The sequence below is a fragment of the Pristiophorus japonicus genome, chromosome 5 (assembly GCF_044704955.1).
Source record: "Pristiophorus japonicus isolate sPriJap1 chromosome 5, sPriJap1.hap1, whole genome shotgun sequence".
NCBI lineage: Eukaryota > Metazoa > Chordata > Chondrichthyes > Pristiophoridae > Pristiophorus > Pristiophorus japonicus.
Window position 1 is genome coordinate 34235477 of NC_091981.1, and position 22584 is coordinate 34258060.

Here is a 22584-nt window from a genome sequence, read left to right on the forward strand (position 1 = left end):
GGGGGAGGAGGAGGGTGAAGAGGGAGGGAGGAGGAGGGGGGGTGAAGAGGGAGGGAGGAGGAGGGGAGTGAAGAGGGAGGGAGGAGGAGGGGGAGTGAAGAGGGAGGGAGGAGGAGGGGGGTGAAGAGGGAGGGAGGGGGAGGGGGGGTGAAGTGGGAGGGAGGGGGGGGGTGTACATGGGGAGAGGAGGATGAGGAGGAAGGGGGGGAGGTATACAGGGAACGAGGGAGGAGGGGGGGGTGTACAGGGGAGAGGACGAGGAGGAGGGGTTGTGTACAGGGGGAGAGGATGAGGAGGAAGGGGGGGAGGTGTACAGGGAGGGAGAGGAGGAGGGGGGGTTGTGTACAGGGAGGGGGGTTGTTGTGCAGGGGCAGAGGAGGGAGAAGCTGAAGTGTCAGCCATGGGTTGGTGGAGCACTTTCACATCTGAGTCAGCAGAAGGTCGTGGGTACAAGTCCCACTCCAGAGACTTGAGCATAAAATTCAGGCTGACACTCCAGTGTGGAACTGCCCTGTCAGAGGTGTCGTCTTTTAAATTAGATGTTAAACTGAGGCCCCGTCTGACCCTCACATGGCGTAAAAGATGTGGAAGTTCTCTCTAATGTCTTGGCCAATATTCATCACTAAAACATTGTTCTGGATTTTGAGGTCGGCGGCATAATTAAGGATTGCGCCGCTGGCATCAGAACCGAATATGCACTTACCTTCCGGGAACCCTCTTCCGAGAAGTAGATGTCAGACGCTGCGGAGTAGAGGGCAGTATGGTGATCCACGGATCCCAGAGCGCACTGTGTGCGTACGAGTACCTGGGATCACGTGGGCCGGTACTCCAGTCAGTAAACAGAAAGTCTCTCGTTAATACTCTATTATTAGAGATCGTTAGTTCTGGCACTTAAGTGTTTTGTCTCTAACTTAAATTTGGGAATGCATTTTGTACATCTGTTTTCATTTTTTTCCTCCCAGCAAAAATATTTTTAAAAATCTGAGAATGCTTTCTTCAAAAATCTATTGGAAGACAGTTCTTTACTTGGACAAAATTCTGTGGGCCTCGTACACCTTTTAAATTATATATATATTAGTTAGATTTGTCAGGAGGTAGCCCCATACGCTGTAAAATTTTCATATGTAATTACTGGGCAATTAGCCCATCTCTGCGCTAGCAATTAGGATTTCAATGTCGGTGCAAATCATCTGTCAAGTGGAACTTGAAAGATTGCAAGTTCGGGTCCTAGCACATGCGCGGAAATCCTGAACTTGCTGTCCATTTCAAAGGACATGGAGAGTACGCCATCATGCTGACAGCAACATCTGGCCCATTATCTGCACATTATCATATTACTGTTTGCAGGACCTTGCTGTGTGCAAATTGGCTGCTGGGTGTCCTACAGTGATGTCACTTCAAAAGTAATTAATTGGCTGTCAAGTGCTTTCTTTGTTCCCCCCCCCCCCCCCCCCCCCCCACACACACACACACACACACACACACACACACACACACACACTATTCTTTCCCCTGCCTCCATAAAACCATTGTAAAGATTTGTTTGGGAGATGCATCCTCACAATTGCAAATTAATCTAATAATATGCTTGACTGGTCTATGTTAGTCGGTGTAGTACTGGTTCTGTCAGAGTGTAGCATACGGCGAGCGATAACTGATTCTCCAGCTAGCTTCAGCACTGCACCAAGAAATGTGGCTAAAGATCAGAGCTTCAGAATCCAAATCCTTGAATAAATGTAGTGTGAACTGCAAACAGAAACAAAGACAGACTCTAGAATTCTTATCGTACAACAAAAGAACAATCGCATAAAGCAGCAATAAAGAGAAATTACTTTTCTTACTGTACATCAAAGATAAAATATAATTTTAGAACAATTGGATAAGGAGAGATTACTTATATAACTGGTTCTAGAGGGTCACACAAACCATGGTCTAATTTATAACTAACAAGGTCTAAATTTTTTCATAACAAAATGGAAATGGCTCCATGTGGTTTTCGTCTGGCTGTCTGTCTGGCTCTGTGTGTAATTGGAAAAAACACCAACCAGTGGCGGGAAATGGTAAGTCACAATACTTGTCTCCAACTGTCAAGAAGCATCTCAGATCATCACACTCCCCGTCTTAAAAAAATAACAAACATTGCATTTTTACTCGTTAGCCTGATTATTGTAGTTAGAGTTCAGCTCCCCCAGTTTGTGGGAAGGCTTCGAGGTGGGCGTCGTCTGAGTACGAGATCGGTCTCGGGTATTTGCGACGCGTGCCATTGCTGCAGACCGTGACGTCCGCCTTGCAGTACTCTTCCTGTCATCGGTCCGGAATCGATCTGCTAGACATTGGGCCCTTCGCCGATGTCGTCCATACAGATCTGGTTGCGTGAAGTTGCCGGCTGGTGCCTGGAGGGGTTGAGTTTTCAGATTCAAGAGCATAGCAGGAGTGAGTTGTTGAGGGGAAACTCCACAAGTTTCCTTCCAAATTGGGGTGAGCACCTTCTGTCACTATCTTGACGAAGTGTTGGTTTTGGATGGACATGGCCTTCGGATTATTTGATTGTGGCTGAAGGATGGTATGGTTGACGGAGGCATGGACTTTCTCATTGGCACTACTTGGGCAAACCTGTCTGGAGACTGTCTAGCCTAGGTCGTTATGTTGCGCCCACGACATTCTTCGCGGCCCATTGCGAGACTCCCTGATCTTGAGGGGCTCAGAGCAGTTTCTTCCAATAAGGCGGATGATGTTTTCATCTCGGCTCATATCCTTTTTGCCACTGACCTGAGGTGGGGTAACTTCTTGCAGAAATCGGGGCGTGAAATCTCGCTTCAGTCTCCGGGGATGTGGACATTCCCTGTGATGGTAGGCAGCTGTTCTGTCTTCCCATCTGCTGTTTGTACAATCAGACCGCTTGCTTGTCTTCCTTCTGCTGTGATTCTGACTCCACAGGTGGCAAGCTCATACGGCAAAGCTGGACCTGGGAGGTCTAAAGCATCGAAGATTTCAGGGTCTCTAAAACAGGCATTAGATTGGTCATCCAGCACCGCGTAGCCAAGGATACGTTTCGAGGGATGATCCCTGAGAGAAATTTGCCATAGAATGATCTTAGAACAAGATCGTGCAGAAGGGCAAGCCAGGTATCTGTTGTACTTTAGCATTGGCCTCTCTAACCTGTTGATTGTCTATTGGCTTCTCATTGTGGGTCTCCCCACTGTGAGTCTCCCCACTGTGAGTCTCCCCACCATTCTGTCTTGCCATCACTTGCATGAAGGAGGCATGCTCTGTGCCTTGGCATTCCTTGCAATGCACCTTGGTCTGGCAGTCTTGCATTCTGTGGTGGTTGCCACACCTGAAACACAGGCCGTTGGCTTTGCAGTATTCTCTTTGTTCTTGAATGGGCGATCGGCTGAAAGTGATGCAATCCGACACGATGGCCTCGCTGTCATGGTAGAGGCATATCTCTGAAGCAAGCAGTGTGGGCGCCGACTTCGTAGATGCACATGTTGCTACAACGCGAAGGGAAGAGCTGGGACTTCTGTTTCTTCCTGTGCTCTCTGAGGTTGCGTGATGAACCTGGCTTACTGGGTAAAGGTGGAGGTCGTTGTGCAGTCTGGCTTTGTCTTTCAGGAACCTAACCCGCACGGCGAAAGGAGGATAACTGTTATAGTCAGTCTTATGCTCGCTTCCTGCATGCGTTATATATGTTGGTAGGAAATTTGTCGAGCATTGGGTGAAGATAGTGGGGATAATTAAGCACCCTCAAATCGGGCAAGTCATCCATCTGTGTTGCAACGTCATGCACAAATCTGCGAATTCTAGAAGTTGGTGGCTTTCGTCTGCCTTGAGCCTAGGAAAGCTGTCAAGTTTTTGAAGGATGAATGGTGTGATTTTTATCTTGTTGCCGAATCTCCTCGCGTTCTTTCCGATGTGGTCCCCATCATAAACATCAGGCTCGTGTACAGGCTGGCGCTGACGAGCAAGACTGTCGGAAATTTCTCTCATCAGGTTGAGGAATGGATCGTCCTTGTTGGTTGCCATCTCGGGAGGAGAAGAGCTTGAGCCATTCGTGGCTGCCGTGCCGATGGGTGGTGGGGCAGCTGTTCTGTTACGGATGGCCGAAAGATCGGGGCTGCTGCCCAAAGCCGGTTTACTGGGGCAGACCTAACTGACGTGACCACGAGGTCTTGGAATTGCAAGGCATGGTCGTTTGAGGTCTGCTCTGGTGAGGTTCGGGGCCAAACCGTCTGTTCCTCTTGCTCGGCTTGCAGTATCACATCTAACCTTGCTCTCTCTACGGCGATGGTTTGTCTAGCGCAAAGTATTTTGAGGTCTGCCTCGGCGTAGCTCGTTTCGCTAGTTGTTCAGCTTCCGCTTTTGCCCTGCTGTGGCTTCTGCAGTTGTCCTTGCCCGTTATTCAGCTGCCTGTTCAGCTACCCATGCCGCTTCTTCAGCTGTCTGTTGAACTTTCAACTCGGCTGTTTGTTTCGCTATGACCTTAAAGGCTGCGCTCTCTGCTGCAACAGCAGCATCGGCTCGAGCTTTGACCCGGGCACTCAGAACTGAGAATGATGATCTTAAGCTCCTTGTCGAGTGTCCTGACTATCTGGTGCTTGAACATGATTCTAGGGCCAAGATGCGGAGCCACTTTGCCGAGTGGGCGATGGTGCGTTTCGCGCGGTTGCACTTTTCTAGGAAGGTTGGTTTAGTTTGTTGGGCATCTTCCTTGAATGTTCCCAATTTATCTTGAGTGTAGAGGTCCTTGAGCACAGACCACAGTTCAGTGTATGTCCGGAGTGCAGAGCGAGCTTCAGTCATATCCGTTAGAATGGTGATTTTGTCATCTGGGGCACCTTTTGTAGTTTTTCGAGAACTGGTTCGGTTTTTCCCCAGTGTCGATGTAGTTTTCTTTTCCCTGCATCTACATCATTGTTGTGAGCTTTCAACGTGGGATGTCTCTCTCTCTGGTTGACTCGAAGGGTCTGTAGCACTGGGAGAGATCTCCTCGAACTCTGGGAGTTGAGTTTCATTGTGAAGGGGGTCCAACGTGGTGTCGAACGCCTGACATGATCGTTCTGTGATAATGTGATATATACACAAATGAATGGAAACATTGATTGATTTAAATTGAAGTGACTTGAGACTTCCTGCTATGTATCTAAGCAGCTTACAAAGTCTAAAATACTTGGACACTCTATACATTGTACAGAGTGACTGGAACTTGTGAAGGGGACATCCATAATTGTTTTTATTTTATGTAATTGTACAGCCTTCTTGCAAATGATACTATAAAATGATGTAAATTAATTTTGCATGTGTGTATAGTTGGGACACAAGTATCTTCCTGAATGCTTGGTCCATTATTGATGCCGCTGAAAATAAATGTACAAATTTGCTTCTGTCCTAACTGCACGTCAGTTGATTTGATTATCCATTTTTTTAAACTTCTGATTCAGTAACTATAAATGGATGCAGCAGCTGGAGAATTAAAGCAAGCTTTACCATCTTTTGAATCCATGCAAATACACGTGGAAGTCTGTGTAAAACAGAACAGGTAAGTCATTTTGTTTCGTGCAGTAGAACTCGTTGAAGTAGTTTTGAGTCAGGAGCTACTTGAAAATGACTGCTGATCCTATTCAATGGACCCATTTAATTTTTAGTTTCATGTTGATATGATCCATCTGTTCCTCTGATCATTCTCATGCCACAGTAAAGGAACAAAATGAAAAAAGACTTGCATTTATATAGCGCCTTTCATGACCACCGGATGTCCCAAGCGTTTACAGCCAATGAAGTACTTTTGAAGTGCAGTCACTGTTATAATGTAGGAAAACAAAAAGGAAAAAACAGATTTAAGCAAAAGACAAAAGGCAAGGATAATGGTGTTAGGTGAGACACACTAATGCTCAATGCAATGGTTTGTGCCTTCAGTTCTCCAGGTCTCAGCCACGTCACAGTACAAGGCAAAATGAATGCAAAATTTAGCCCCTCTATTAATTGAGTAGAAGTTTAACAGAAGAATCATACAGCACAGGAGGAGGCTATTTGGCCTGTTATGCCTGTGCTACCTCTTTGAAAGAGCTTTCCAATTTTTAGTCCCACACCCCAACTTTTCCCCCATAACCCTGCAAATTAATCCTATTCAAGTACATGCCCAATTGCCTTTTGAAAGTTCATATTAAATCTGATTCCACCTCCCTTTCAGGTACTGCATTCCAGATCTTAAATACCCATCTGTGAACAAATTCTCCTAATTTCCCCTTCAGTTCTTTTGCCAGTTATTTTAAATCTATAGCCTCTGGTTACTGACCCACATGCCAGAGGAAATGGTTTCTCCTTACTTGCTTAATCAAAATCCTCATAATTTTCAATACCTCTGTTAAATCTCCCCTTAACTTTCTCTGCTCTAAGGAGAACCATTCCAGCTTTTCCAATCTCTCCACATAACTCAAGTCCTTCATCCCTGGTGTCATCCTGATAAACCTCTCCAAGGCCTCAACATTCTTAAATGTTGTGCCAGAATTGTACGTGATACTCCAGTTGAGGCCTAACCAGAGATTTGTAACGGTTTAGCATGACTTCCTTGTTTTTGAATTCAATTTAATTGAGTGGTTTTGATAGAGTAGATAGGAAGAAACTGCTTCCACAGGCAGGCGGGTTGGTAACCAGAGGATACAGATTTAATATTGGCAAAAAATCCAGGGAGGAAAAAGATGATTTTTTTTACGCAGCGAGTTGTTATGGTCTGGAATGCACTACCTGAAAGACTGGTGGGAGATGATTCAATTGTAACTTTCATAAAGGGAATTGGCTGTATCCTTGAAAAGGAAAACAATTCCAGGGCTATGGGGGGGAAAAAGCAGGGAGTCGACTAATTGGCTAGCTCTTTCAAAGAACTGGCACAGAATAGATGGGCCAAATGGCAGGCTCCTATGCTGTATGATTTGATGAATGTCTGGGATCAGGTTGCTGATCTGATCCATGAGTTGGTAAGGAATGTAATAGGGGGATTTACAGGGAGGAAATATGTGAAAATGGAGATTTTTCTTTGGGGGAAAAAATGAACAAGAAGCAGAAAATGAAAGTTGGAGACTGGGAAATAGTAATTAAAATTGGATCAATCAAAAACCAAAGCCAGGAAACAGCTGGCATAGCTTTGATTTCTACTACAATGAGCCAGCCTGCTTTCTTGTTACCAGTGTTTTCTGCCAAATCCTGAATTGTCGATCTGCCTGCAGCCTTTGACACGGTTGATCACACTATCCTCCACCAACAGCTGTCCTCTGCTGTCCAGCTAAGTTGGACTCCTTTTGCCTGGTTTCACTCTTTCCTATCCAGTCTTAGCCAGAGAATCTCCTGCAATGGCTTCTTTTCCCACTGCCTTCACCTAAATACAGGCAGTTTAGCTTCATCAATATCGTGTGTAAATTTTCTTGCTTTGGCCCAATCCACATTCCTTCTGGCGTTCCCAAAGGACCTATCCTTGGTCCGCTCCTATTTCTCATCTATGTGCTGCCCTCAGTGACTTTATCCAAAAACACTATCAGGTTCCACGTGTAAGCTGACAGCGCCCAGCTCTATCTCACCACCACCTCTCTTGACCGCTCCGCTGTCTCTGTTGTCAGGCTGCTTGTCTGACATCCAGTCCTGGAAAAGATACAATTTCCTCCAATTAAATATTGGTAAAACTGAAGCCATTGTCTTCAGTCCCCATCACAAACTCCGTTCCCAAGCCACCAATTCCACCCCCTCCCTGGCCACTGTCTCAGGCTGAACCAGACTGTTCACAACCTCAACATCCTATTTGGCCCTGAGCTGAGCATCTAACCCTATAACCGCTCCATCACCAAGATCGCCTACTTCAACTTCTGGAACATCATCAGTCGCTCCCCCTGCCTCAACCCATCTACTGCTGAAACCCTTATCCATGCTTTTGTTTCTTCCAGACTTAACTATTCTAATGCTCTCCTGGCTGGTCGCTCAGCTTGCACCCTCCATAAACTTAAGCTCATCCAAATCTCTTCTGCCCAAATTCGAACTTGCTCCAAGTCCTATTCACTCATCACTCCTTTACTCGCTGACCTACATTGGCTCCTGGTCCCCAAACGCCTCCATTTTAAAATTCTGATCCTCGTGTTCAATTTCCTCCAAGGCCTGGCCCCTCCCTATCTCTGCAACCTCCTCCAGCCCTACAACCTTCCAAGAACTTTGTGTTCCTACGACCCTGGCTTCTTAGGCATTTCCCACTTCCGTCATCCCATTGTTTGCAACCACACCTTCAGTTGTCTGTGCCCTCCCTAAACTGTTGAACTCTTTAGCTAAACCTTTCCACCTCTTTTTTTTTTTTAAGACTGTCTTTAAAGTCTACCTCTTAATGTCTCCTTCTTTAGCTTGGTGTCATTTTTTGTCCGGTTACACTCCTGTGAAGTGCCTTGGGACCTTTGCTACATTAAAGACGCTATACAAGTGCAAGTTCCTGTTGTCTTGATGTGATGCAAAATGTTGACGATTGGGTTCTAGCCTCCACCACCTGCCTATCACAAATTCTACCCTTTGTGTAGTATAAAGTGTAAATTCCAATTTTGAGATCAGAAGTTCAGTTGAATGGCTATTGACTAGTACTGCAGCTTCAGATTTAGATCAAATTGTTTTCTATGATCTGGTGTTCCGTTCCAATAATCTGCCCTTAATAGACGAACGTACCCTGAGAATTAACAATAACTGCTTGCAGTAGTGTGCTTGCAGGATTAAATATAGTCCTATGCTAAACTACCAAAACTCTTCCAATTGGTGGGTGTTAAACATACCAGAGAGTTTTGCAGGTGAAAATCTAATGATTTAGAATGAAATAATATAAACAAAACATTTAGCAAATACTAAAGCACAATGTATCTAAATATACATTCATTGGCAAAGTCTGTAATGGGTTAATTGCCCTTTATATGAACATTTTCTAAAGAATTATAACAGTTTTAATGGTTCACTACACTAAATTCTTGTTTCTGGTAAGACAGTAGGTTTTGTCGTCTTTTCCCATGTTTGCTATCCCTGCCTTGTATTTCAATGTATTGTAATATAATGATTCAAGCAGAGCATCAAAATAAGTTCTTTGATCACGTAAAGCTCCAAAATAACTCCTGAACTTTTTTGAAACAAGATTTTAATCTCTCATTTCTTTTAAAATTGAAATTTTCAATTAAGAAACATCAATATATTAAAAATCTTATGTCTGCGTGCACTTGCTGTCAATTTTTTCCATTTATAAATTCCTGCGTCACACAATGGAAAAGGCCTATGCTAACCTGTTGCGCTGTAGTTACGCCCTCGTTCCAGTGAAAGCACTGCAGTGCTAACCACTGGCAGAAGGCTAATTACAACACGCTACGTTTAACTAGACAGTTTACATGATAAATGTGGACATAGAAATTTATAATTGAAATATTAAAATAAGAATGTATAACTTTGAAATGGGGGCTGAATTATGTGTGCAGGCCCTGCTCCACTTATTCTTCAGCTGAAGACTAGTTACATTAAAATGTACAAGTAAATATACTACATTCCAAATACACACGTATTATGCAAGTGTAAAATTAGATGGGATTAACACTACAGAAAGTAGAAAATACATTTCGGTCTATGAAGTTGCAAACACAATTAGCAAGTCCCTAGCAATAAATTAAAAATGAAATAAGCCAGAAATTTCTAAATAAAATGACACTGCTGTTTAATTAAAAATGCAGCAAGTAAATCGACACATTTGCAACAGCCATTTTACATGATTTAGTTCTCTGTTTATAGTACTGTGAAGCAAGAAGATGTGAGGCAGAGTGTGCTGCAGCTGCTAAGCAGACACAGAGTGGTGTTCGGAGATTATGTCTGGATGGAATTTGATGACGAATTTCTGGCGAGGAATGTAAACTCTGTGTGCATCGTAGACACGGATCTTACAATTAAGGAGAGACAGGTAAAAGATCGAGGGGGGAAAAGATTAAAATTATTAGGCAGGAACTTTTGTAAGAATTCAATAAAATGATATTTTGGAATTGTGATCTGAGATGAGTCACTTAACGTGACAGAAGTGCTTCTCTTTACTTCCCAGCCAAGCATATAAAAAAAATAAGCTTGCACTACAACTCGTTTGTCATTTTCTCTTTTTCTATTGCATGCATTATTATCCATTTGAGATGATTCACTGCTTGTTGACACCTGCCAGTACAACTATGTGAATTGCTGTACTAAAGCAGCCAGGTTAGCAAGCAGTTATTTTGCAACTTTTGCATCAGTGCAGTGTGATTTTGGACGCTAAGCATATCTGTGTAAAATGGGAGTATAATTGACTTGCAAGTGATCTGAGACGACTTGAGTAGGTGGTACCACGTTGCTCGGAGCTTGTACAGTATAATTACACCTTGGTGAAAAACTGCTTTTAAAAAGTCCTCAATTTTATAAACTTAACTTTCAAATCCTTTTGGCATCAAGAGAATGCGTTCGCTCCTGTCCACAATCTTCCAACGTTGAGGTAGTCCCCTAGAGTCGAAGACACCTGTGTGCTTCACGAGTGTGAACTGCTTTATAGCTGAGTTCAGTGCAAAATGCAGCTGGCGGTATAACTGGGGTCTGTAAACGGGGCAGATTGTAGATACTGAATAAAATGCTTTTACCCATATATATCTTTTGTGTATGTGGCACAAGTCATGTTGTTGCGAGAGGTGGTAGTGGCAGGATCAAGCACCACCAGAATTCGTACCAGTTCCATCTCTGTGGACACCAACGTAGACAGACTCTTGAACTATAGGGGAACCAAGGGTTATGGGGAACAGGCAGGAAAGTGGAGTTGAGACCAAGATCAGATCAGCCATGATCTTATTGAATGGCAGAGCAGGCTCGATGGGGCTGTATGGACTACTCCTGCTTCTATTTATGTTCTTGTGTAAAGTGTGCCTGCATGATGCATACTCGTAGCACAGACATAAATTGGGAGAGGGTTTGTTACAGTGCCATTTTCTAATGTGATTGATTGCTGGCAGGAAACTGGAAAGAAAGACATTTGCTGCATTTTTTGACAAAGGATTCAACTCTTCAGCTATAACTTGCTGTTCTGATGTGCTTGACCAATGAACCCCACCTCTGCTCAACAAAGGCCCAGGAAGCCCATAAAGGGTGCCTAATGTCATGGGATTTGCGATAGGGTCTGTGCCAGAACGGAGTGGCGAGTGGAAATCTCGTCCCACCGAAGTCATGACAGTACAGTGGCCCGCCAAGAATTTTGTGGCTATTATGTTTTCGTGTTTGAAATATGTGTTTTAAAGAACTAGAGAGGGTTTAATGTGTTAGTATGCACTACAAGCCGACAAGCATCTCCCCTGGTGAGTTGGTTGAAAACTTCGATTGATTGTGTCGTAAATAAATTGCCACAAACATGTCCTACCGCTTCAATTTTATATGTAATATTGACAGTGTGCTGCATGTATGCAAACATTAAATGCATTATTTTTTATTAAAGTTTTCTCTTCCTGTGATTTGATTTACCTTAACCTGGTCTAGTCGTATCACATAAAGTCACTCCTGTTTCTGTCACGTGATGTTGAGCTATATGACAAAATTCAGCACTCTACTAAATTTTTTTAAATGTTGGTGTCGTAACAGTATTTTAACTTTAAAATGTTTATATTTTACCATTTGATAAAATAAATAACTACTTACATTTCTGAATGGACATCAATGGTAAACTAATTTAAAATGTACTTTATAAAGAATATTTTGCACAGACTTATGGAAACTGATCCATGTTCTGTAGATGTATCAAAAGGATAACACGTGAATTAATGGACAGTGTTGAAAATGGAATCTTGCTTCTAGAGGTCTTCTGTATATGTATGAACGGTTAACTCGGTGTGGAAAAAATGGATGACACCAATTTGGTATGGGTATTATTTAAAAAAGAAAAGATTTTCATTATTCCACTCTTAATACCTCTCCATTCTCTCTCACAGCCTATTGACCTGACACAATCCAATCTTTCAATTTATATATTTCGTCTGAATGAGGAAGGTCCATCCTCTGAGATTTTGGAGGGGGAAGAAGAGAATATGTCAGCATCAAACAACTGGCTCCTACCTGCCGGTATGTACCACACAACCCTATTGCAATCTGCTCCTGTACTGTGAAACTGGCTAACTGGGTGCCCCAGCTGACTGGGAAAATCCCAGCAGGTAGCAACTCCTTTTGTTTGCGTTAAAGAGATCCAGGCTGAGCAATTCCCAGTAAATAGTAAAGCAGCCCACCATGTTTTGTAATGGATCTGTTGTTTCTACGTTGAACTTAGAAATTAGAACTTACTCTAGAAATCTGAAATAAAAACAGACAATGCTGGAAACATTCAGCAGGTCAGGCAACATCCGTGGAGAGAGAAATGGAGTTAACATTTCAGTCGATGACCTTTCATCAGATGTTATAATGTCATCTGTGTCAGCTTGGCTCAGTGGTAGCACTCTCGCATCTGAGTCAGAAGGTTGTGGAATGCACTGCCCGAAAGGGTGGTGGAAGCAGATTCAACAGTAACTTTCAAAAGGGAATTGGATATATACTTGGAAGAGGAAAAATTTGCAGGGCAATAGGGAAAGAGTAGGGAAGTGGGACTAATTGGATAGCTCTACCAAAGAGCCGGCACAGGCACAATGGGTAGAATAACCTCCTTTTGTGCTGTATGATTCTAGAACTTAATAGTATCTCAATTTATAACTGTAGGCCCTGTATATACTTTTTAAAACTTTGAAATGTCCCAGGCATGCCACTCAATTCTATATATTTTTAAAAAGTCACTACACTACCCCCAATTTGTCAGGGCAACTGGGATGGGCAAAAATTGTCCACATTCCCGGAGCAAGTATGACAATCATCTGATAGTTGCAGCACTGACAGAATTAGAACATTTCTTCATTCATAGAATCTGTGGAATAAGCACTTCAATATGTGTTCAAATTCTCCTTTAGTGCTCTTTGGGTTAAAGGCTGTTTTGCAACCATCAAAAAACATTCACAATCTATTTGACAAAATGTCCACAGTATGATCCTCTTTATGGTTGGATAACACAGAATACTGAATTTTCAAACCATTTTAGCATCTAATGATACAATATTATGTTGACCGGTCTTGTTGTTAGCAGGCATATATTGGATAATATGCATGGTCAATGTTAATTTGTATAGTTTGAAATAAAAATCATAGCCAGTAGAATGGTGGGTTGGCTATTTATTGTCCTAAGAATGTGTCGACTGAATTTTCTACTAAATATGGGAATTCTTGTAGAAAAAGAAATGCATGTCTTCGGCTCTTGAGCTAAAATTCTCATACTTGAAATATAATACACTTTACATCCTTTAAGTATAGTTTTTAATCCCATCTTTGTAGGTGAATTCCATGGTCTCTGGGAGAGCTTGATCTATGATAGCGAGGTTAAATCACAAGTAAGTGCCTTCAAAAGATGCAATAATAGCCTGGCTATGATGGAAAAAGTGCTTGAAGTGCTTATGGCTAATTGATTTTTGCTTTCGGTCTACACTACATTTGTGTTGAATATTTAACCAATCGTGATATGTTGACATAACTGAAAATAGTTTAATAATTTAACATGAACCTGTCTCCTGATTATCTTTTTCTAAATCGGCTCTTCATATCTGTATCAATGTACCACAGCTTCTTTAAAAATGTATTTGATTCTTCAGTGTCATCACAGAATGCTCCCGCACAGAATATTCAGTTTCTCAAGTAGTGGTGTCAACTCTGTTTTCAATAAATAAAAGTTTCTGTAGCAGTATCCAAATTGCAGAAGGAACTGTATTTAGAATGCACACTGTCAAATGCATTGAGGGGAATTAATGTCAGAATTTTCCTTTTTTGTATTCTCTTCCCCCTTTTTATGTAATAAGCAGCCAGTTATTGGTAGTTTAAGGATTTACTCGTACAGAAGTATATACCCTCAGATTGAAAATTGGTTGCTGACAAATAGAAATTTGATTTATCCCAAATTCCAGATAAATAAGGGGTGCGGTCATCCCAAATGCTATACAAAAACTTTCGCTGAGTGCCTTTAATGTAGAAAACATTAAACTTCTTCACTCAGCGAATTGTGAACCTGTGGAATTCTCTACCACATAAAGTTGTTGAGGCCAGTTCGTTAGATATATTCAAAAGGGAGTTAGATGTGGCCCTTACAGCTAAAGGGATCAAGGGGTATGGAGAGAAAGCAGGAATGGGGTACTGAAGTTGCATGATCAGCCATGATCACATTGAATGATGGTGCAGGCTCAAAGGGCCGAATGGCCTACTCCTGCACCTACTTTCTATGTTTCTAAAACCAGCCCAAGGCACTTCGAGCCAAAGGAGGAGAGGTTTAAGAGGGCGGCCAACAAACATTCCCCTTAAGAGCATAAAAAATAGGAGCAGGAGTAGGCCATTTGGCCCCTCGAGCCTGCTCTGCCGTTTAATAAGATCATGGCTGATCTGATCATGGACTCGGCTCCACTTCCCTGTCCACGCCCCATAACCCTTTATTCCCTTATCGCTTAAAAATTTGTCTATCTCCGCCTTAAATATATTCAATAATCCAGCCTCCACAGCTCTTTGGGGCAGAGAATTCCATAGATTTACAACCCACAGAGAAGAAATTCCTCCTCATCTCAGTTTTAAATGGGCGGTCCCCTTATTCTGAGACTATGTCCCCGAGTTTTAGTTTTCCCCTATGAGTGGAAATATCCTCTCTGCATCCACCTTGTTGAGCCCCCTCATTATCTCATCTGTGTCGATAAGATCACCTCTCATTCTTCTGAACTCCAATGAGTATAGGCTCAACCTATCTTTATAAGTCAACCCCTTCATCTCTGGAATCAACCGAGTGAATCTTCTCTGAACAGCCTCCAATGCAAGTATATCCTTCCTTAAATACGGAGACCAAAACTGTACGCAGTATTCGAGGTGTAGCCTCACCAATACCCTGTACAGTTGTAGCAGGACTTCACTGCTTTTATACTCTCTGCCCCTTTGCAATAAAGGCCAACATTCCATTTGCCTTCCTGATTACTTGCTGTACCTGCATACCTGTACTAACTTTGAGTTTAATGCACAAGGATCCCCGGGTCCCTCTGTACTGCAGAACTTTGTGCCATTTTTCTTCATTTAAATTATAATTTGCTTTTCTATTTTTGCTGCCAAAGTGGATAACCTCACATTTTCCCACATTATACTCCATCTGCCAAATTTTTGCCCACTCAATTAGCCTATCTATATCCCTTTGCAGATTGTTTGTGACCTCCTCAATTTGCTTTCCCACCCATCTTTGTATCATCAGCAAACTTGGCTACATTACACTCTGTCCCTTATCCAAGTCATTAATATAGATTGTAAATAGTTGAGGACCCAACTCCGATCCCTGCGGCACCCCACTAGTTACTGTTTGCCAACCTGAAAATGACCCATTTATCTCGACTCTCTGTTTTCTGTTAGTTAGCCAATCACTATCCATGCTAATATATTACCCCCAACCCCGTGAACTTTTATCTTGAGCAGTAACCTTTTATCAAACTCTTCAGGAAATCCAAATACACCACATCCACTAGTTTCCCCCTTATCAACCCTGCTCGTTACATCCACAAAGAACTCCAGCAAATTTGTCAAACATGAATTCCCTTTCATAAAATCATGCTGACTCTGCTTGACTCAATTATGCTTTTCCAAATGTCCCTATACTGCTTCCTTAATAATGGACTCCAGCATTTTCCCAATGACAGATGTTAGGCTAACTGGTCTATAGTTTTCTGCTTTTTGTCTGCCTCCTTTTTTAAATAGGGGCGTTACGTTTGCGGTTTTCCAATCCACTGGGACCTCCCCAGAATCCAGGGAATTTTGGTAGATTACAACCAATGCATCCACTATCTCTGCAGCCACTTATTTTAAGATCCTAGGATGTAATCTATCAAGTCCAGGGGACTTGTCGGCCTTTAGTCCCATTATTTTACTGAGTACTACTTCTTTAGTGATGGTGATTGTATTAAGTTCCTCCCTCCCTATAGCCCCTTGATTATCTACCATTGAAATATTTTTAGTGTCTTCTACCGTGACGACTGATAGAAAATATTTGTTCAATGTCTCTGCCATTTCCCTGTTCTCCATTATTAATTCCCCTGTCTCATCCTCTAAGGGACCAACATTTACTTTAGCTACTTTTCCTTTTTATGTACCTGTAGAAACTCTTACTATCTGCTTTTATATTTTGTGCTAGTTTACTTTCATAATCTATCTCTTTCCCCCCCCGCCCCGCCTCCCAAATAATTATTTTAGTAATTCTTTGCTGGCTTTTAAAAGTTTCTCAATCCTCTGGCCTCCCACTAGTCTTGGCCACATTGTATGCCCTTGTTTTCAATTTGACACCATCCCTTAATTCCTCAGTTAGTCACGGATTGTTATCCCTTCTCTTAGTCTTTCCTTCTCGTTGGGATATATTTTTGTTGCAAGTTATGAAATATCTCCATAAATGTCTGCCACTGCTCATAAACCATCCCATACTTTAACCTATTTTTCCAGTCCACTTTAGCCAACTCTGCCTTCATATTTAAGCTTTGGACACTGGTTTGAGATCCAACTTTCTCACCCTCCAACTGAATTTGAAATTCAATCATGTTATGGTCACTCATTCCTAGAGGATCCTTTACTAGGAGATCATTTATTAATCCTGTCTTATTACACAGTACCGATCTAAAATAGCCTGCTCCCTGGTTCGTTCCGCAATATACTGTTCAAGGAAACTATCCCGGATACACTCTATGAACTTTTCCTGAAGGCTACCCTGGCCAATTTGCTTCGTCCAATCAATATGAAGGTTAAAATCGCCCATGATTATTAACGTTTCTTTTTTACAAGCCTCCATTATTTCTTGATTGAAATTCTGTCCAACAATGTAGCTACTGTTAGGGGGCCTATAGACTATGCCCACCAGTGACTTTTTCCCCTTATTATTCCTTATCTCCACCCAAACTGATTCAACATCTTGATCTTCTGAGCCAATGTCGTTTCTCACTAACGCACTGATCTCATCCTTCATAAAATAACAGTGCTACACCACCTCCTTTTCCTTTCTATCTGTCCTGATGGACTGCATCCCAGAGTACTTAAGGAGGTGGCCTTGGAAATAGCGGATGCAACATTCCATTGACTCTGGATCAGTTCCTATCGAGTGGAGGGTAGCCAATGTAACCCCACTTTTTTAAAAAAGGAGGGAGAGAGAAAACAGGGAATTATAGACCGGTCAGCCTGACCTCAGTATTGGGTAAAATGATGGAATCAATTATTAAGGATGTCATAGCAGCGCATTTAGAAAATGGTGACATGATAGGTCCAAGTCAGCATGGATTTGTGAAAGGGAAATCATGCTTGACAAATCTTCTGGAATTTTTTGAGGATGTTTTTAGTAAAGTGGACAAAGGAGAACCAGTTGATGTGGTATATTTGGACTTTCAGAAGGCTTTCGACAAGGTCCCACACAAGAGATTAATGTGCAAAGTTAAAGCACATGGGATTGGGGGTAGTGAGCTGTTGTGGATTGAGAACTGGTTGTCGGACAGGAAGCAAAGAGTAGGAGTAAATGGGTACTTTTCAGAATGGCAGGCAGTGACTAGTGGGGTACCGCAAGGTTCTGTGCTGGGGCCCTAGCTGTTTACATTATACATTAATGATTTAGACGAGGGGATTAAATGTAGTATCTCCAAATTTGCGGATGACACTAAGTTGGGTGGCAGTGTGAGCTGCGAGGAGGATGCTATGAGGCTGCAGAGTGACTTGGATAGGTTAGGTGAGTGGGCAAATGAATGGCAGATGAAGTATAATGTGGATAAATGTGAGGTTATCCACTTTGGTGGTTAAAAACAGAGAGACAGACTATTATCTGAATGGTGACAGATTAGGAAAAGGGAAGGTGCAACGAGACCTGGATGTCATGGTACATCAGTCATTGAAGGTTGGCATGCAGGTACAGCAGGCGGTTAAGAAAGCAAATGGCATGTTGGCCTTCATAGCGAGGGGATTTGAGTACAGGGGCAGGGAGGTGTTGCTACAGTTGTACAGGGCCTTGGTGAGGCCACACCTGGAGTATTGTGTACAGTTTTGGTCTCTTAACTTGAGGAAGGACATTCTTGCTATTGAGGGAGTGCAGCGAAGATTCACCAGACTGATTCCCGGGATGGTGGGACTGACCTATCAAGAAAGACTGGATCAACTGGGCTTGTATTCACTGGAGTTCAGAAGAATGAGAGGGGACCTCATAGAAACGTTTAAAATTCTGACGGGTTTAGACAGGTTAGATGCAAGAAGAATGTTCCCAATGTTGGGGAAGTCCAGAACCAGGGGTCACAGTCTGAGGATAAGGGGTAAGCCATTTAGGACCGAGATGAGGAGAAACTTCTTCACCCAGAGAGTGGTGAACCTGTGGAATTCTCTACCACAGAAAGTAGTTGAGGCCAATTCAATAAATATATTCAAAAAGGAGTTAGATGAAGTCCTTACTACTCGGGGGATCAAGGGGTATGGCGAGAAAGCAGGAAGGGGGTACTGAAGTTTCATGTTCAGCCATGAACTCATTGAATGGCGGTGCAGGCTAGAAGGGCTGAATGGCCTGCTCCTGCACCTATTTTCTATGTTTCTATGTTTCTATGTCCTTCCGAATTGTCAAAACGCCTGAATAGTTAGTTCCCAGTCCTGGTAACCTTACAACCACATCTCTAATGGCTATCAAATCATACCCATTTGTATCTATTTGTGCCGGCAACTTATCTGTTTTGTTATAAATGTTACGTGCATTCAGATAAAGAGTTTTTAAATTTGTTTCTTTTAACCATTATTTTCCTGCTTTGACCCCACTTTCTGATTCACCTTTATGTTTATACATTCTGTCCCTTCCTGGCATGCTCGGGTTTTCATTTCCCCCGCTGCTCTATTGCTTTCTCCTTATTCTTCGACTTTTAAAATTTTCGCTCACCCGAATCCTCTCTTTCCTCCCCCCCCCCCCCCCCCCCATCCAACTAATTAGTTTCAAGCTCTCTACAGCCCTAGTTATTTGATTCACCAGGACCCTAGTCCCAGCACGGTCTAAGTGGAGCCCATCCCAACGGAACAGCTTCCTCTAACCCCAGTACTAGTGCCAGTGTCCCAGGGCCCAATTTTCCCCAACCCCTTTTTCGATGCACTTACCTTAAATGCGGCGACTTTGCGCGCTGGAAGCGGTGCCGAAAAAAAGGGGCCCATTCTGCCAAGTCTCCGGTGCCCCAGCGTGGCGCAGCTAGTGAAGTGGGGGGGCGGAGCAACAGACCAGCGCAGAAAGTACTGCTGGCAGCTGCGCGCATGCTCCTGCCCTCCCAGCGTGTCCTGTGGGCTGTGTCCTTTGGCCCCCTATCCTCGGCCAAAGGGACGCCCTGAATCTTCGGCGCACCCTATCCCAGGCCGAGTGGCCTCACACTGGCCGGCCGGCCCTCTGACTTCCCAGGCCGAGGTAGGACTTCAGTGTTACTTTTTATTTATTGATGGTTGTGCTTGTGGGGGGGGGGAGGGGGAGGGGGAGGAGGAGGATTTGGAGGGGAGGGATCCTTTGTTTAAAAAAACTTGATTCTGGCATAAAGGTCGGACTTCTATTCTTTATTTGTTATTGATTGCTTATTACTTTCTGTGGTTTGTTTAGTGCTTTGTAAGTCTTGGTGCTTTAAATGTACTAACCTGCGCCAAATGCTTAACCGCCCGCAATGTTTTTCAGAGCTGACCTAAGTCGGTTTGGAGTAAGTTTTAGCTGGCCAAAACTGGCATGTGTGTCTGGGAACGCCCCCTTTTTGCAAAAAAAGGAACTAAAAAAAATCATACCTAACTGACTTACTCTGGAGCAAATTTTTTGGGGAAAATGGCATTTTTTAACTTAGGCCAGAAAAAACAACTTGCTCCAAAAAAAATTGATGCCAAAATTGGGGCCCCCACAAACCAAAACCCAGTTCTCCCACACCAGTCTTTAAGCCACGTGTTTAACTCTCTAATCTTATTTGCCCTATGCATATTTGCTCGTGGCTCAGGTAGTAATCCAGAGATTATTACCTTTGTGGTTCTCCTTTTTAATTTGGCCCTTAACTGCTCGTAATCCCTTAAGCCACGTGGCCGTGCAGCGATCGGGAGATCCCACGCTGGCCGCTCACCAGCTGTAACGCTGGAAATGATACCGTGCAAATTTAAAGGGACCATACACCTAAAATAAAAATTAGAACGAACATTGCGGCCAACAGTGGGTTTTAGGGAGGATCTTAAAGGGAGACATAGGAGAGTTCTAGGTAGGGAATACCAGACAAACCTATGCAAACTGCTGGAGTCAAACAAGTGGAGAATTCAGGGGGTGGATTTGTAGGGCTGGAGGAAATTCGAGATATGGAGATGAGAACAACAGTTTTAAACTTGAAATGGCGGGGGGGGGCGGGGAAACCGGAGCCAATGTAGGTCAGCAAGCATAGGAGTGATGTGCGAGGGTGACTTGGTGTAGGATAGGATACAGGCAGCAGAACTTTCAAGGTATATGAACAAGCAGATCCTTAATAGTTAATATAAATATGTGGTGTGCAGCAGCGCATGTATAATTAAATACAGCAAAGCATTGTTTTTGAGGATCTGCTATCTCCATGTATTTCTATATTAAATCCTATTGAATTTCTACACTTTTGTTGATCTATTTACAATAAATGTAATTTTGATATTCCTGTAGGTGATAACCTTTTAACTTTATTTCTTTATTTCTTGCAGTTACTTGACTACGTCTCAACCACCTTGCTGTTTTCGGACAGAGATGTTGATAGCAATCTGATTACCTGGAATCGAGTGGTGCTACTCCACGGTCAGTCTTGGCTCTTTTGCAATCAATACCAATACATTTTATGATCTTGCGCTGTTCCAGTCCATTTGTCTTGTTTTATCTCTCAATATTGGTACCTGCTATGTATCTAGGGACCAGCTCTGCATGTCAAGGTATTCGCTGTTAGAGGACTCTAATCCCTCCAGATCTCATTACCCAATAAGGAAGACCTATCCTTGGCACCCTTCTATTTCTCATCTACATGCTACCCCTCAGCGATATAATTCAAAAACACAACATCAGGTTCCACATGTTTGCTGGGGATATTCTGCTCTATCTCACCACCACCTTTCTGGACCCCTTTCATGGTGTCTGATTTGTTACACTGCTTGTCTGACATCCAATATTGTCTGAGCAGAAATTTCCTCCAACTAAATCTTGGGAAGACTGAAGCTATTGTCTTTGGTCTCTGCCACAAACTCCGTTACCTGGCCACTGTTTCTATCCCTGACAAGTGATTGAAGCTGAGCCAGACCGTTTGCAACCTTGGTGTTGTGTTTGACCCCGAGATGAGCTTCCGATCACATTTGCTCCATCACCAAGACTGCTTACTAGCACCTCTGTAACATTGCCCGACTCCGACCCTGCCTCAGCTCATCTGCTGCTGAAACCCTCATCCATACCTTTGTTACCTCTAGACTTGACTATTCCATGCTCCCCTGGCCGGCATCCCATCTTCCACCCTTCATAAACCTGTGCTTATCCATAACTCTGCCGCACATATCTTGACTCGCTTCAAGTCTTGTTCACCCGTCACCCCTGTACTTTTTAACCTACACTAGCTCCATGTCCAACAATGCCTCAATTTTAACATCCTGAACTTTGTTTTCAAATCTCTCCATGGCCTCGCTCCTCCAGCCCTACAAGCCTTCGAGATCTCTGCGCTCCTCCAATTCTGGCCTCTTGCGCATTCCTGATTTTAATTGCTCCACCATTGGTGGCCGTGCTTTCAGCTGCCTTGGCCCTAAGCTCTGGAATTCCCTTTCTAAACCTCTCCGTTTCTCTATCTGTCTCCTCTCATTTAAGATGCTCCACAATACCTATCTCTTTGACCAAGTATCTATCCAGATATCTCCTTCTGTGGCTCGGTGTCAGAAATGTTTTTATTGATAGCGCTCTTAAGTGTCTTGGGATGTTTTACTACATTAAATGTGCGATATAAATGTAAGCTGTTGTGTGTCCTGCCCAAATTTGGAATCGTCATGGCTCCACACGGGCACCTTCTGTCGTCATGTTAGGAGATCAATCATCATGAACCTGTTTATTGAAGGGTCAGTGGCATGACAAGGTGAAATGGTTAAAGGGATGGGTCTTTGTACTATTAGATAATACTACAGCAATTATTATTGCAGTATGTACGAGTACAAGTTGTAGTACATACTACCAAGTTTATTTTGTTACATATCCAGTTTGGAGAAGCATTTCATCAGGTACAGATCAGCCATAATCCAATTGAATGGTGGAATAGGCTTGAGGGGCTGAATAGTCTACTCCTACACCTATCATCCTATTTTCCTATCAGCCCTCTGAGTTAGGAAGAAGAAAAATTGGTCCCTTTTCAGTAATTTTTATTGAAAAATGTGCATAGTTAGATTGTGGACTGTACTGGGATGCCCTCTATGGTTGAATAGCATGCAGGCATTCTGTCTCGGATCACACGTAAAGAATGGCCATTG

At 43.0% G+C, this 22584-nt stretch overlaps 1 protein-coding gene across 2 annotated transcripts in view; it reads left to right on the forward strand.

The window, feature by feature from the left end:
• Positions 1-22584, forward strand: part of trip13 (thyroid hormone receptor interactor 13) — a 65099-nt gene that overhangs the window by 2179 nt on the left and 40336 nt on the right. For both annotated transcript variants that reach the window (XM_070880494.1, XM_070880493.1), the window contains exons 2-6: positions 5442-5539; positions 9784-9949; positions 11979-12108; positions 13396-13451; positions 20800-20890. In XM_070880494.1, the coding sequence (XP_070736595.1) occupies positions 5451-5539; positions 9784-9949; positions 11979-12108; positions 13396-13451; positions 20800-20890 (532 nt within the window). In that variant the 5' untranslated portion in view covers positions 5442-5450. The remainder of the gene's footprint in view (positions 1-5441; positions 5540-9783; positions 9950-11978; positions 12109-13395; positions 13452-20799; positions 20891-22584) is intronic.